Source organism: Pongo abelii, chromosome 3 (genome assembly GCF_028885655.2).
Source record: "Pongo abelii isolate AG06213 chromosome 3, NHGRI_mPonAbe1-v2.0_pri, whole genome shotgun sequence".
Classification (NCBI taxonomy): domain Eukaryota; kingdom Metazoa; phylum Chordata; class Mammalia; order Primates; family Hominidae; genus Pongo; species Pongo abelii.
In genome coordinates, this window is record NC_071988.2 from 119,963,340 (window position 1) to 119,980,112 (window position 16,773).

Below are 16,773 nucleotides of genomic sequence, written 5' to 3' on the forward strand. Positions count from 1 at the left end.
GATTTTCCCTCAGCAATTCTCCTAGGGGAATCAGATCTTTAGAGCTATTTGGAGTCCTGTGGACGTTTACTTACTACTTATCTCATACCTCCTGTTCGAAGATTATTCCAGGTGAGTTTTTATTGTTTGTCCTAAATGGAGAGAGGCCATTTAAGATATTTTCCAAGTCTTAAAAGCCAAGCAACAACACAATTCTCTTCATTTCCAACATGAGACTTTATAAATTAAGGTGCTGATTTAGAGAAATGTGTAGTTTTCTGCCTGTTCAGTTAACACTGGACTCTTCAACTATAAGAAATGATAAACTATATTAAAGGGGCCACCACTATAAATGAAACTATACTAAAGTAAATCACAATTAAGGGGACTGAGCAGGTGCAGTGGCTCATGCCTGTAATCCCAGCACTCTGGGAGGCTGAGCCAGGTGGATCACTTGAGGTCCTGAGTTCAAGACCAGCCTGGCCAACGTGGTGAAACCCCATCTCTACTAAAAAAAAAAAAAAAAAAAAATACAATTCAGAGGATCCCAGCCAGGCATGGTGACTCATGCCTGTAATCCCAGCACTTTGGGAGGCCGAGGCGGGTGGATCACCTGAGGTCGGGAGTTTGAGACCAGCCTGGCCAACATGGTGAAACCCCATCTCTACTAAAAATAAAAAAATTAGCCAGGCACGGTGGTAGGCTCCTGTAATCCCAGCTACTCGGGAGGCTGAGGCAGGAGAATTGCTTGAATCCAGGAGGCAGAGGTTGCAGTGAGCCGAGATCACACCATTGCACTCCAGCCTGGGCAACAAGAGTGAAACTCCACCTAAAAAAAAAAAAAAAGGATCCCACATTTTGGGGCATGGAGGCCAAAACTGATGAAATAGTGGCAACAGATGAGTATGACCAGGACCCAATCAGGCTACACGAAAGCTGGCAAGGTGAGCTGAGCACTGGAGCACTGAGATGCCTCAAGCCAAGAAGACTGGCAGGTTGGCAGGTGGCAATCAGGGACAGAGCTCTCCTGGGGGCTCCCCAGGTTTCTGACTAGGTGAAGAATGAAGCATTTGGTTGTGTGTGTATGAGAGAGGGAGGGAGAGAGCCAGAGAGAGAGAGAGAGACTGTGTGTGTGTGTGTGTGTGTGTGTGTGTGTGTGTGGGTGGCAAAGGAGGGATCTGGCAGATAAGGCAGATGGAGTCTTAGGAAACTAGCTACAGCCACTGTGGTCCCATGTATCCACAAGATAGAACCAGCTGCTTGCGAACTTATCTGTAAGACCAGGTACCCCTTGGTTTTCCTTGTTAGAATAAGTCATGCTAATTTTCAGGTTTAATAGCCTCCAAAAGTTTCTCTGAGACAGAGCTGCTCAGAAATGGGCTGCCCTGGGTGGGGCACACCGTGTACCCTCTTCTCAGGGATGTTTAAGAAAAGACGCTGGAGGATGATGTGGCAGAAATGCTGGGGAAGAGAATCACACATTACATGACTATTGGGCTACTTCTTGGATATGCTTTTTTTTTTTTTTTTTTTTTTTTTAATGAGAATGTCCCTGGATGATGATGTGTCAATAGGGAATAACTGTGGTAACAGGAAATATTACACTACAACTGTTCTCTAGAAATCTCCACCATCCCCATCCTTCCTCAGCAAATGAAGGTGGGTGCTTTGGATCCTTTCTCTGTTCTTAGAAAGGGGAATGGATGCTTCGTATAGAGAGCTATGATTCAGACGCCCACCAGAGTGCCAAGCTCCATGCTGACAGGCACATTTGGCTACATTCAACAACCCTATATAAGATACATAAACGGCACATGCCATCTTCTTCTCCTTTGAAAGGAGTCTCCAATGCAAAGGCTTTCACTTTTCATTCTCTATTTTAACTTTAAATACCAATGAACCCCCTGGCGAAATCTCTCCTCTACAAACATTCACTCAGACAGTGATCACGCCAACCACACCACATCTAAAAATTACAAAGGAGAACTTTGTACCAGCTAAGGACAAAGAAGCTTTACCCTTTACTGTTTCTCCATATTTAGCAAAACCTACTGCTTAACAGACTTAATCTGGACAGGCCACAGTCACTGTGCTTTTGCCTGGTTTCTCCAAACCAACGGCCAGCACAGCTCCCCACTTACTATGTGCATTAAAACGGTGGGAAGGAATCCCTTAGAAGAAAAAATATATATATACCTACCTTAGTCCTAAAGATATCTTAGGGAATGGAATCCAAGTCTGTGATATATATGCACAAAACCTCCATGGATGGCACAGTGGGGCGGTGGGGGTGGTGGTGTACTTATTAAGGAGGCACAACTGGGAATCAGGGCTAGAGAGCTCTCTCAAAAGAAAATAATGACCTGGGCCCTACTTTGGCCAGTGCCTTTGGTACAGCTCACTGTCTTGCCTGTAGATACGGTGACCTCTTGATGGAAGGTAAAGTTTTGGCTCTCAATCTGAGAGTAGAGAGTGGAATACTTACAAACTTGAGAAGGAAAGTGTTTTCCCGTAGCGCTCCAATGCACCCTGCAAATCCCAAAATGAACATCACTCCTCCCACCACAAGGAAGAGCCAAACTGGGTCAAAGCCGCCGAGATCGGTGATGGAAGAGATGTTGGACAGAACTCCCTGGGAGCAGAAAAGAACACACAACAAGGCACCGGGATGTGGGGTCAGTTTTCCAACATGTAAAGATTATCGCATTTGTCCTTTCCCCTCCCAAAGAAAATCTTCAGAGGGCATCTGATTATCAGGTATGTGATTAATACTCAAGAGAGGAAAGAAAGAGAGAGAGAAAGAGAAAGAAAGAGTGAGAAAGAAAGAGAAAGAGAGAGAAAGAGAAAAGAGAGAAACAGAAGGGAGGAAGGGAGGAAGGGAGGAAGGGGGGATGGAGGGAAGGAGGGAGGGAAACTGCTTTCTTTCCATCATCTAAATGTGTTCATATTTTTGGGAAAACTATATGTAGAAAAAAAAAAAAAGAAAGAAAAGAAGAGCCCAAGAAACTGTCATTAGACCCTGTAAGGAGAAGACGTGGTGTTACCTTTGGTTTCAATGTCTGCAAATATAAGAGGTCTTCAGTAAAAACAAACAAACAAAAAAAGACAGATGTATAAAAAACACACACACCCCCTGACCCCCAGAGAGGGGGGAGGTCATCTTCTATAAGACCCAGTTCACGCAGAAGTTAGACAAATGCCTATTGCAAAGCCCTTGGCATTTCTCAGGAAATAGGGTCGAGCTAGAAGCTGAAAACTAACACAGCACCCGGTCCCGGCTACAAACACCTACAAGTTTTTTTTTTTTCCAAGAAAAAATCGTACCTCAGGATCTACTCTTGAGCTCCATGGGAGACCTTTATTAGGCTGAGATCCCAAAAGCCTTGTGTGGTTTGCTCTGGTGGCTGTTCTGTGGCTTGCTGTTGGGGTATTTCTTACCCGCTTCCAGTTGAAATTTAAATGATTTACAAGTCAAAGGTTACTTCCTCACTTTCAACTCTTATTCTTCTGCCACCAGAACACCAAACGGACCTCAAGTAATTTCACTTTTCCACAAACAATGACATTTCTTTACTGAAATCCCCTCTTCCCTTATGTGTGATATCATATCAAATACCACCCAGAACCTAGTTACAAGATTATTTTGAAACTGTGGATGTTCATGGGACTTAAACAGCCAATATCACCAATATTTTAATTTTATTGAAGTTGTTTTGTACTCTCAAATCAAAATACCTCCAGAGAATCACAGTATAGTTTGCTATAAAGCCTTAATAATAAAAAAAAAAATTGTTTTCAAAGCACTCCCAATAACCTGTAAGAACAGGAAGCAATCATCTGATTTTATACTTGAGGAAAATGGAACTCAGAGCAGTTTGGTGATGGGCTGAAGGTGACAGACACCATTGCTTCTTTGAAACCAGTACACAATGTCTATTTCAGCACCAAGCAGGGGCCACACACTTGCTTCCCAGTACTTCCCAGTCATCACTAACCAACATCTGAACTTAGGAGTTTTAAGTTTTAATCCATTTAAAGGTTGTAGGTAGGAACATTTGGAGAAGCGTATTTCGTTTGTTCTATTTTTCTGCCTGTTTCTTCCTTTAGGGGGGTGTCAACTTACGAACAATAATAGGATATTAAGAACAGAATGTATATGGGGAATAAAGAACTCTTAAAATGTAAAACTTAAACCTAATTTTAAAAAGTCTAAGGTTTAATGGCACAGACAAATGGTTGAAAGGCTTATTAAAGCAGTTAGGATTGAGGGTGTATTCATTAACTTCTGAGGTGACATCAAAGAAGGCAACCACACCCTTCACAAGTCTGCATAGACCAAAGGTTTGATCCAATTTTGTTTCTTGGGTTTCCAAGCAGTGAACTATGAGTATTTACTCCAGGGGGAAAACGTTGAAGGAAAACACAGAAATACTCAAACCGAATTCTCCACCTATACAAATGATGCTGAGAAAAAACTTGCCAGAGAAGTCAGACAAAATCCAAGCAACAGGCTAGGTGGAGTGGCTCACACCTGTAAACCCAACACTTTGGGAGGCTGAAGTGGGAGGATCGCTTGAGGCCAGGAGTTTGAGACCAGCCTGGGCAGTATAGCGAGACCCTTTCTCTACAAAAACAAACTTAAAAGAAAAAATCCAAGCAACAGTGCTAAAGGCCCAGGGTTGTTAGGAAACCAGCCTCTCCCCTGACAATGCCTTTAACCACAGATGTTAGTACCTGAAGTTTTCAGGTTATGGACCTTCTCAGCCACGGGAAGAGAGAGAAGACTTTGGGGATACATGAAGACATTCTTAAAAGACTTTAAGTTTAATTATGGGAGAAGATACACTTAACTTGGCACCAGAAAGAAGAGGTAGCAGTAGCAGAATTGACAGAGAGAAATGTCAGTTCCATCATAAAGAGGCATTTCTAATACTGAGACACAGGACTAGCTGGATTTCCTAGGCCGACTAAGAATTCCTTAGCCTAGCTGGAAAAGATGAGCGTACCCACTTTTAAACACGGGGCTTGTAACTACTCAGCTCACACCCAACCAATCAGGTAGTAAATAGGGCTCACTAAAATACAAATTAGGCTAAAGCAGGAGGTAAAGAAATAGTCAAATCATATATTGCCTGAGAGCACAGGGGGAGGGACAATGATCGAGATATAAACTCAGGCATGCAAGCAGGGAGTGGGCAACCCCCTTTAGGTCCCCTCCCGTGGTATGGGAGCTCTGTTTTCACTCTATTAAATCTTGCAACTGTACACTCTCTGGTCTGTGTTTGTTCTGGTTCGAACTGAGCTTTCACTCGCCATCCACCACTGCTGATTCCCGTCGTTGTAGACACCACCGCTGACTTCCACCCCTCTGGATCCGGCAGGGTGTCCGCTGTGCTCCTGATCCAGCGAGGCGCCCATTGCCGCTCCTAATCCGCTAGAGGTTCGCCATTGTTCCTGCGCGGGCTAAGTGCCCGGGGTTCATCCTAATCTAGCTGAATAGAGCTATAACACTCACCGCATGGCCCAAGATTCCATTCCTTGGAATCGTGAGGCCAAGAACCCCAGGTCAGAGAACAAGAGGCTTGCCGCCACCTTGGAAGCAGCCCGCCACCATCTTGGGAGCTCCAAGAACAAGGACCCTCGGTAACAATACTACCAAGTCTGTTCAATGAACTAGAGAAGGCTGCCCTGAGAAATACGGGATTCCCCAACAGGGGAGCTGATGCTGTGAACCTTTGTCAACAGCATTCTAGGAAAGATTCCCAAAGTGGATGGGAAATTAGGCCTTAATGACCTTTAAGATTCCTTTCAACTTTAAGACCGTTCTATGATTTCATCCATTTTTAATGGGCTTTTTAGTTGCGGCTCACAAGTCCGAACAAAGATCAGATTGCTCCCAAACCCTTGCCAATGATCCATGGTTGTACATAAAGAGCTCAGTGGGTAACAAAGACAATGATCTGAGCAACTCGGCAAAGCAAGCAACAAGCTAGCAAACATACCTATGCCCGAAATATCAAAATAATCCCTCCCCCAAAGACAAAGAAGTATGATCCCAACTGTCAGGAGATTCCTAGATCATTTGCACACTCTGGGTTTAATTTGGAGGATAAAAATTGGCTTCTCAGACAAACTCATTTTAATACTTACTCTCTCCAGCCTTCAGAGGCAGTTTTAATTGAGAGGCCTTCAACTGTTTCCACGGAAACAACAATCATTTGCGGGGCTGAGCTGGACTGCAGATTCTAATCCTAAATTCTGGCAAAGATAGAGCTGCAAACAGATACTACAGTGTGCTGGGGGGAACTAATCTCCCACAAAGCATAGGAAAGACTACCAAAAACTTTATTTTTAATGGATTCAGAATATACCCACATAGTTATCAGTTGAAAACTAACTCAAATCTTTTTTTTCCTGGGTGAAAAGAATATATCCTTTATCTATTTATTTAAAATTATTTTAAAATTTTAAAAAACTGAAATGGACATAAAATTGTATGTATTGGCCGGGCGTGGTGGTTCACGCCTGTAATCCCAGCACTTTGGGAGACTGAGACGGGCAGATCACGAGGTCAGGAAATCGAGACCATCCTGGCTAACACGGTGAAACCCCGTCTCTACTAAAAATGCAAAAAATTAGCCAGGCGTGGTGGCACGCACCTGTAGTTCCAGCTACTCGGGAGGCTGAGGCAGGAGAATGGTGTGAACCCGGGAGGCAGAGCTTGCAGTGAGCCGATATCGTGCCACTGCACTCCAGCCTGGGTGACAAAGCGAGACTCCGTCTCAGAAAAAAAAAAAAATTGTATGTATTGTACATGTCCATGTTTTGAGGTGCGTGTATATATAAATAGTGGAATGACTAAATCTGGCTAGTTAGCATGTGCATTACCTCACACAGTTATCATTTTTGTGGTGAGAACACTTTACATCCACTCAGCATTTTTCAAGAATATATTATTAACCATCATCACTACCTCAAATCTTGAAACACAAGAAGTGAATGTGGAAGTCAATGCCCAATGGCCAGTATTTTTCCCCTTGGGATTAGGGAAAATTAGGGATTACTTACCCAGCAGGAGAAAAAAACAGACTTATTCTTTCGTCTGCGCACAATTTCCCAACATTCACTGAAGAGCAGCAGTTTTATTGCTTTTGACTACACAGAGGGATTGGGAGGCCAAGGCGGGCAGATCATGAGGTCAAGAAATCGAGACCATCCTGGCCAACACAGTGAAACCCCGTCTCAACTAAAAATACAAAAATGAGCTGTACGTGGTGGTACGTGCCTGTAATCCCAGCTACTCGGGAGGCTGAGGCAGGAGAATCGCTTGAACCCAGGAGGCAGAGGTTGCAGTGAGCTGAGATTGAGCCACTGCACTCCAGCCTGGTGACAGAGCAAGACTCTGTCTTAAAAAAAAAAAAAAAAGGGGAACATAATCCTGACAACAGTGATTTGGATTACAAAAATGATAGGGAGTTGACTGTTCAGTCTTCTGTTGTCCTAAAGATGGGGTTTCTTTCTGGACTTTTAAATTTCATTCAGCTCAATTTGACAGATGGGTAAGAAGTGCTGGTATATGCCTGCTGAAGAGTAATTATAACTAAACCTTGTAGTTGACAAGAAGCTGTAAGAAAAAAATCTAAGATTACAGTTAAGTCTGCCAAGTAATTTAAAACAGGCACTCAGATTCACGGTAAATCCTTAGGAATGTGCAAGAACACCACCAGCAGACACCTAGTCTTCTGCGAACCTGAGGCTCCCACCTCTTCTGGGAACAGCACCACCTCCTCCTTGTAAGGATGCCTTCGCCCCTCCTCTCACTCCATGACCCCTCAGAGCTGCCAAGATCTCACACAATCCTGCTGGCCTGGTGAGGGCTGACAAGCCTGGATTCCCTTCCTGAAGTGCCAGGATTTAGAACAGGCACCTTTCTCTAGTGGCTGAGACTCTAAAATGCCAAACTCCAGAGCCTTGTGCAGCATGTCCTATTTCTTATCATGTGGAGAAAGTCAGACTACAGTGAGAAGCAGAAAACCAGCGCTCAGGAAGAAACAAAGAACAAGAGTAGGGAGGGAAAATCCAGACAGCATTGTAAGTCCCCAGTCCAGTGGTTCCTGAGGCCTGCCCTAGAGCTCTATGTGTCACTCCAGGAGCCTTAGATACACTCCCTTGATTGCTTATGCTGGTTCTCTTTGGGTCTTTCTTCATTTGCATCTGCGAAGTCCCGCACAACACAAAAGCTTTGAATAAACTATGCTTCAGTCCTCCACGCATGTACATGCACACACAGACATGCACATAGACACACAGACACACACACACGGCCGAAGCTGGGAAAAAATGTGGGTATAGGGAGCAAAGGGATGTGCCAGGTTTTAAATGGTCATTTTCCCCAGCTGGCTGATATTTCAAGTCAACGTAGTAATTAAGCCAGTGTAAACAGTCTCATTCATGTTAACTCACTATGAATTCAGCACCATCAATGAAATGAGCAGTTCTGTGGAACTTTTATGGAACTTTTAGGTGATTTGTCTATGTTACTGACAAATAATGCATAACATGGTTTAACCTCCAATTCTGCATGTAAACTTGAATGTTCAGCCCTTGAGTTTAAATACCAACTTTTAAAACCTCAAACACAGAAAAAAATCAATACATTGGGAGGCCGAGGTAGGGGGATTGCCTGAAGCCAGAAGTTTGAGACCAGCCTGGGCAATAAAACAAGACCCCATCTCTAGAAAAAATTTAAAAATAAGTCAGGTGCACTGGTGTGTGCCTGTAGTCCTAGCTACTTGGGATGCTGAGGCAGAAAGATCACTTGAGCCCACGAGTTGGAGGCTGCAGTGAGCCATGATCACGTCACTGCACTCCAGCCTGGGCAACAGACTGAAATCACATCTCAAAAAGTAATAAAACATAAATAAGTAAATAAATAAATACAAAATGTTATTCGAGTATTCTCTTCTGTACCTGTTTATGCCAGAAGTGCACACACAGAGCTTGGCATCTATATTCCATAGGAAGTTCTCATCCTTCTCTTACCTGAATCCTACAAGCATAGCAAGCCCTGGGGGCTAAAGATGTCAAGGGTACTAGACTTTGCAGATAACGTCAGAAAATATCCCATGAAGCTGAATCTAACTGGAACGAGGATAAATGAGTGAGAAGCAGAGTAACGGGCCACACGTAGTTACTTCCATCTGTTTTAATTGACATATGAAAGTGAGATTCTGAACAGTAGTAGCAGAAACAGAAAGATTCAGAATGAGAGAGAGAGAGAGAGCCAGAGACCAAGACTGCAGGTGATGAGAAAAATATATTCAAGATGATCGATTCAGAATGCTATGTGGGAAGAATTCCTCTATATATATCTTATTAATACATTAAGATTTTATTAGTAAGAACTGATATAAATGAATATATTCATAAGAATTCTTCGTACGCAGACTATATGCTATGTCAATATTCTTCTTAGGATCCTTAATCTTCTCTTCTCCTGCCTCTAAAGTCTACAGCTGTTGTTGCAGCAGGCAGCAGGGGCAAAAAACAAATTGACCATAACATAAAGTGCTGCTATAAAGACAAAATGAATAGTAGTCCATTTAAAAAGTTGAAAGAAAACAATATATTCAACAAATTGGCCATTCCGCAAATTAGCTTTTGGACAACTAACTCTGGCATATCCATTTGAAGCCTTTAAGAGATGATTCTGCAATAGGAGATTTCTATTATCCACTAGGTACCAGACGGCATCTCTCATAACTTAGTAAAGAGACCAGTATATGTCTAAGAAGAAATAAGACACATTAGTGGTCCATGTCTGAGGCAACAGCATTACAACAGAAGTTTAGAGAGCCAACAAGCAACAATGTATCCATTTGCACCCATCGTGGTACAAGGGAGACTCTGATATTCCAGCCACTTAGACTAGCCTGCTCTAGAGTGGGGCAGAGAGAACATTCCAGAGTCAACCTCCTCCTGAACAAACCATCCTGAACTGTACTTAAGCCAATGTGGCTCACCTCCAATACCTCCTGGGATCCAAGTAAATCCAAAACTCAGAGAGTGGGGTAGCCTGGACAATGGGGGAGACAGACAGACAGACACTATAATACAGACTAGCTTGTCTTGAATCTCAATCCTAAGCCAAATTGAGGCTTAGGCAGATGGAAGTAACCTGCCTAAGATCGCACTTACTACCTGTGTCATCTTAGGCAGATTACCTCATCTGCCTAAGCCTCAATTTCTATATCTGTGAAAATGGTACTCTACGTCCTAAGGTTATTATGAGGATGATGGAAACAATCCAAGTAAATCCAAACACGATGTGAAGTGCTTCGAATATAATAAGAATTCAAGAAAAGTATACTGCCATCATCACTGCTTTCACTATTATATTAATAATATAATTATTAGAACAAGAAGAAGACACCAGACACTGCAGAAGCACCCAGGAGGAGTGTCTAACCCAACTGCACTGGAGAAGAAACTGTTTTGCTCTGGGTACTTGCCCTGCCTGACCCCCTCTAAGGAAAGCCATGGCCACACCTGATGATCATGCCTAACAGAGGTGACAGTCACTAACTTGTTAATAAGATCTTCTTTTGGGGGGAATTGGAAATAATCTAAGACATGGAGAGAAAAGGCAGAAGGGGGAGGCCATGAGGAAGCTGAAGCCAGGAGTAGGCAGAAGCCACGAGTGGTGGAAGCTTAGGGTACGGAGAAGTGGTACAGCAGAGAAGATGGCAGGGAGGAGTCAGTGACTGCGGTAAGACAGCAGTGGTGTTGCCACGATGGTGGCACATGGAACCAGGAGCAAGGATACCTCTGTTGCTGGGGTGCTGACTGGCACACTGGTTGTCAGTCACCACTCTGGAGTGACCTTCCAGTGGCTGAACTATGTTCTATCCCCGTTAGATCTGGCTGTTCAGTGGTTTGATGAACACAGTATGTCTCAGTAAGAATGTGAAAAACCAGCCAACCGGCCAGGCGTAGTGGCTCATGCCTGTAATCCCAGCACTCTGGGAGGCCGAGGTGGGTGGATCAAGAGGTCAGGAGATAGAGACCATCCTGGCTAACGTGGTGAAACCCTGTCTCTACTAAAAATACAAAAAATTAGCCGGGTGTGGTGGTGGGCATAGTCCCAGCTACTCGGGAGGCTGAGGCAGGAGAATGGCGTGAACCCAGGAGGAGGCGGAGCTTGCACACGCCAGTGAGCTGAGACTGCGAAACTGCACTACAGCCTGGGAGACAGAGAGAGCCTCCGTCTCAAAAAAAAAAAAAAAAAAAAAAAACCAGCCAACCTTCCCTCTCCTCATTAGTGCCTTATTCATTCAGCTGTCTCTGGAATTTAAGCAGCTTCTTCCCCATGCTTCCGCAATAAAGGAATATGTTCTGAGTAACTATTTCTTCTTGAAAGAGGTTTCTATGCACATGCAGAAACGAAAAGGCAAACAAAACTCCAGAAGGGTTCCACACCAATAAACTTCAGGAGTGTCTGCGTTTTTTTTTTCAATCACCAGCACAGGGGAGCCTCTGTGTGCCACCTGGCAAGCTTCTTCTCTCAACCCACACAGAAAAGAAATACAAAAATAGCATTAATAAACCCCAAGGTCTGGGACTCTTCTGCTTTTGCATATACAAGCACATTCCTTCCAAGTGCTGGATAAGAAAGAGAGAGAGACAGGCCTATGAAATGTGTACCCGAAGCCGGGCCAGGTGGACCCCTTTGAGATTTATGAGACTAGCTCTTGATTCACCGACCCCTCCATAAACCAGATCCTACTGACAACAGTTTTCCTAGAGTAAGAGAAAGAGAAGGATTTCCCTAGTGAGAAAGGGTAACAAGGAATGACATTTCAAAGAAAATACAGCTACTCAGAGAGGGGTGATCCTGGAGAGTTAGAAATGTGGTTCTAAACAGTATACACAGTAAGACCAAATAGAGACCACGGGGCCACAGAGGAACCTGCCCCTATAAAAACTTCTCAAAGATGCTCCGCCACTCTGTAAAACTCCAAACATCCATCCATCTAAGGAAGTGCTGCAGAGGCCAGAGTGATGACTAGGAATGAGAAGAAAGCTTGTCAGGCCCTGAACAGTCCAGGGAGATGTAAGGGAGCAACAGCAGCTTAGTTCATGCCTGGCAAAGAGATACAAGGATAAAAGACGACTAGCTGCTTCAAAGGTGCATGGCTCCTTCCCATTTTTTCTCGTCAAAAAAGGTCATCAGTGAAACTCGAGTAATCCTTTTTTTGCTGATTAAAAAGTGGCCATGACCTGCCTTTGAGGAGAAGAGGAGGAGGAGGGGCAGTCATCTTTTAGGTCTCCATAAAATCCTGCAATCAATTAGCTGCTGGGGAGGCCAGCAGTACCAAGTTCCATCAGGTGGTACTGCTCACAGGCAGGGGAACTACCATCCCTACACACTCCGATGGGAGCAACTGCCCCATCAACATGGAAACAGCCACATGCAAAAGCGCAGCCTTTCAGAAATCACCCATGTTCTCAGCCATTCCCAGATATTTTCATTTACATTCAGAAGACAGGAGACATACCTAGAAACATTCCAGCCTAGGTGTAAAGTTTAAGCTGAAAGATTTAATAGAGGTTCTGGTATGGACTAAATGTTCATGACTCCCCCAAATTCACATTCTGATACCCTAAGCCCCAGTGTGGTAGTATTTTGAGGTGGGGCCTTTGGGAGGTAATTAGGTTTGGAAGATGTCATGAGGGTGGGACCCCCATGATGGGATTAGTGTCTATAAAAAAAGGAAGAGGCTGGGCACAGTGGCTCACACCTGTAATCCCAGCACTTTGGGAGGCCAAGGTGGGCAGATCATGAGGTCAGGAGTTCGAGACCAGCCTGGCCAACACAGTGAAACCCCGTCTCTACTAAAAATACAAAAATCAGCCAGGCATGCACCTTGTAGTCCCAGCTACTCGGAAGGCTGAGCAGGAGAACTGCTTGAACCCAGGAGGCAGAGGCTGCAGTGAGCCAAGATCGTGCCACTGCACTCTAGCTTGGGTGACACAGAGAGACTCCATCTCAAAAAAAAAAAAAAAAAAGAAAAGGAAGAGACCAGGGCCCTCCCTCTCTCACTCTGCCATGCCAGCACACAGCAAAAAGGCGGCTGCAAACCAAGGGCCCTCGCCAGGAACTGAATCTGTCACCACCTTGATCTTGTACTTCCCAGCCTGGCGAACTGTGAGAAGGAAATGTTTGTCATTTAAGCCACCCAGTATATAGTATTTTGTTACAGCAGCCTGAGCTAAAACAGGCTCTGATCATGGTGCTCCTAAACTCAAGTGAAAAAAAGGTGAAGTCTGGACTAGCGGCAGGTGATCCTCTATTCTGGGACCTCAAAGATATGCGACTCGTTCATTTATTGAGCAAATACTTTCATGAGGATCACCTGTGAGTTGCCAGGTATTATGTTAGTCAAGGGTATTTCTAGCAAAACATACAGTGACACCCTCAGGAGCTGAGTCTAGAGGGGAGACGGTTAAGAACAGAGTGCGCGGAGCAGAGGCACAAGCAGTGGGTGTTATGGGGGTGCATGGGGAGGGGCAGAAGGTCCTATCAGTAAGAGTGCAGACAAAGTGACAGGATCTGGCCCAGTGGGGCCTCTACGTGACAAGCGATGAGAAGAGATGAAGAGGCTGGTTGGGCGAGGCTGGGTTTGTATCTGAAGGCATTTGGAGCAGAGGAAGCTCCAGGCCATTTCTGAACTTAGAAGCCCGCTCAGGTGGCAGTCAGGTGCTGTGGAAGCAGCTAGCAGGCTCTGGGGTGATCCAGGTGAGATCTGCTGAAGGCCTGAATAAAAGCAGCACCAAAAGAACTACACTTCTCAGCAGTGACTCCAGCCAGGCACTGGGCTACCTGGACTACTTCACCCTCACCAGAAACCAGCCAGGCAGGCACTCTTACCCATGTGAGGAGACAGACACAGAGAGGAACTAACATGCCCAGGTAGCCCAGGTTAGGAAGTGACAGAGCAGGGTTCTGAGCCTGGGCCGCCTGACCCGAAAGCAGGGTTCACACCACTCCCTGTGATCTATTGCTGGAAGTTGGGGTAGCAGCGGGCAGGAGGATTCTTATTTCCAACGCAGCATCATACATATGTTTCTAAAATTTTAAGAAAAATATACACAATATGATGTTATAACATTCTTGCCTCCGATTTCACTGACTACTATCTGAAAACCAAAGTGAGTAGGAGAAAAGACCTCCCCACCACACCCCACCTCCACCACCACCGGCAAAGGACATCTTTCTTTTGTGCGCCTTGGTGAAATCTGGCAGGGACAAAGGGGTCAGAGGAGGACTGAGAGGCAAGGTTTCTCTGGAGAAAGCAGTTGCTATGCTGTGACACCACTGCCCAGGGCCTGGGGGTGGGGTGTGGATAGCCTCTTTCTCACCCTAAACCTCAGGAGGAGTTCTAAGGGCACCTCCCGGGAGCTCTGAAGTGGTTCTCTGCACTTGACCCGCACAGCCATTAGGGCCCGACTCTGCCTAGGAAGGGCCTGTGGGCTGCCTCCTGCCCTGGCAACCTAGAGAGAGAAGGGCCAGCGGCTGCTCTGGTATCAGAAGTAGGTGAGGACAGGCACGGGCTGTTCTGGGGGGACTGACCTCACTCCCAGATGAGTATGTTCTGGAGAAAACACGGGGGCAGCACGGAAGAGGTGGCCTGAGGTCACCCTGGACGCTGTCAGACAGGGCTGCCTGCAGGCATGCAAAGAAGTCACCTCAGAGGGCAGAGCTCAGAGGTGCACTGGCTGAGGAAGGTGGCCAGGTATGAACAGGGCTGCCAGGCGGTCGCCTGGAATTGAGATGGCCACCAAGCTCAAGGAAATCACTAGGCACAGGGACTCAGCAGGGGAGCTTCACAAAGACCAGGACATGCTCCTCTTTAACTTCCACCAGGCCCAGAGGGCACAGCCCACCCCAGCTTCTACCCGAGAAGGCGATGGGCAGAGGCATCTGGGGAGGGCCAGGGGCCAGTAGGAGGATGCAGAGGGCAAGGGCCCATGTTCCCTCCCCTCCTCAGGGGCCAAGGCAGATGGGCTCGGCAGGGAGAACATGCTAATGCAAAGTTAGGTTTGGAGTTTTATTATCCAGCCCTGTCTAATCACTGGGCCTGGATCTGTGCCTCAAAGTGAGAGGAGGACTGTGATATCTGAGAGTGAACAATAAAGTCATTGAATTTTTGACCCAACTAAATTTTCATCCCTGAGAAACCCCACTGAATACAGTTTAAAGGGGGAATACATAGAGAAACATTAAATTTTCTTCCCATATACTTCATGTGTGTGTGAAACATTACTGATTAGAGCACGTCAGATACTTCCAGGTACTGACCATGAGCTGTTTGGTTTCCAGCTCTTTTTTTTTGAGATGGAGTCTCACTCTGCTGCCCAGGCTGGAGTGCAGTGGCGCGATCTGGGCTCAGGGCAAGCTCCGCCTCCCAGGTTCATACCATTCTCCTGCCTCAGCCTCCCAAGTAGCTGGGACTACAGGCGCCTGCCACCACGCCTGGCTGATTTTTTGTATTTTTAGTAGAGATGGGGTTTCACCGTGTTAGCCAGGATGGTCTCGATCTCCTGACCTCGTGATCCGCTCGCCTCGGCCTCCCAAAGTGCTGGGATTACAGGTGTGAGCCACTGCGCCCGGCCGGTTTCCAGCTCTTTAGATACAACAGAGAACTTGAGGGAATCACTGGGATAATTGAGGAAAAGAATCGCAACCTACTTTCAGTCGATAAAACCAAGTCTTCATAGAAGTATTTTCAGCATCTCAGAAATGTCTCCTTAAAGAAGTTTCTTTTTTTTTTCTCTCTATAATCACTCATTTATTTTGACTACATTATTCACACAAAAGTCTGAGGATAATACAATTACTGAGAGCTTTTTTGTTTTTTTTGGGGGGGGTTTTTTTTTTTTTTTTTTGTCTGTTTGTTTTGCCTATCTGCTCTCCATTTTCTCCCCATTTTGGTTTTTGCTTGTTGATATGGTCAATTTTAAGTCACTAATATTGCTTTATTTTTTCTATTTTTCTTTTTTTTGTTATTATTATACTTTAAATTTTAGGGTACATGTGCACAATGTGCAGGTTAGTTACATATGTATACATGTGCCATGCTGGTGCGCTGCACCCATTAACTCGCCATTTAGCATTAGGTATATCTCCTAATGCTATCCCTCCCCCCTCCCCACACCCCACAACAGTCCCCAGAGCGTGATATTCCCCTTCCTGTGTCCATGTGTTCTCATTGTTCAATTCCTATCTATGAGTGAGAACATGCGGTGTTTGGTTTTTTGTCCTTGCGATAGTTTACTGAGAATGATGATTTCCAATTTCATCCATGTCCCTACAAAGGACGTGAACTCATCATTTTTTGTGGCTGCATAGTATTCCATGGTGTACATGTGCCACATTTTCTTAATCCAGTCTATCATTGTTGGACATTTGGGTTGGTTCCAAGTCTTTGCTATTGTGAATAGTGCCACAATAAACATCCGCGTGCATGTGTCTTTATAGCAGCATGATTTATAGTCCTTTGGGTATATACCCAGTAATGGGATGGCTGGGTCAAATGGTATTTCTAGTTCTAGATCCCTGAGGAATCGCCACACTGACTTCCACAATGGTTGAACTAGTTTACAGTCCCACCAACAGTGTAAAAGTGAAGTTTCAATGCTAAGAAATCTATTTTTTTCTGCTCAAGTCATCTGAGTAACCATTTTCCTCTATTGCCTCCCTCTGGCTACAGAAACTGGCCTGTACTGCTATGA

At 45.1% G+C, this 16,773-nt stretch overlaps 1 protein-coding gene across 7 annotated transcripts in view; it reads right to left on the reverse strand.

Moving 5' to 3' along the window:
- Positions 1–16,773, reverse strand: part of TSPAN5 (tetraspanin 5) — a 234,285-nt gene that overhangs the window by 13,680 nt on the left and 203,832 nt on the right. For 6 of the 7 annotated variants that reach the window (XM_054554216.2, XM_002814986.6, XM_054554217.2 and 3 more), the window contains one exon: positions 2,465–2,611. The exons of the other annotated variant lie outside the window; for it this stretch is intronic. In XM_054554216.2, coding sequence (XP_054410191.1) covers positions 2,465–2,611 — 147 coding nt within the window. The remainder of the gene's footprint in view (positions 1–2,464; positions 2,612–16,773) is intronic. 7 annotated transcript variants of the gene reach the window in all.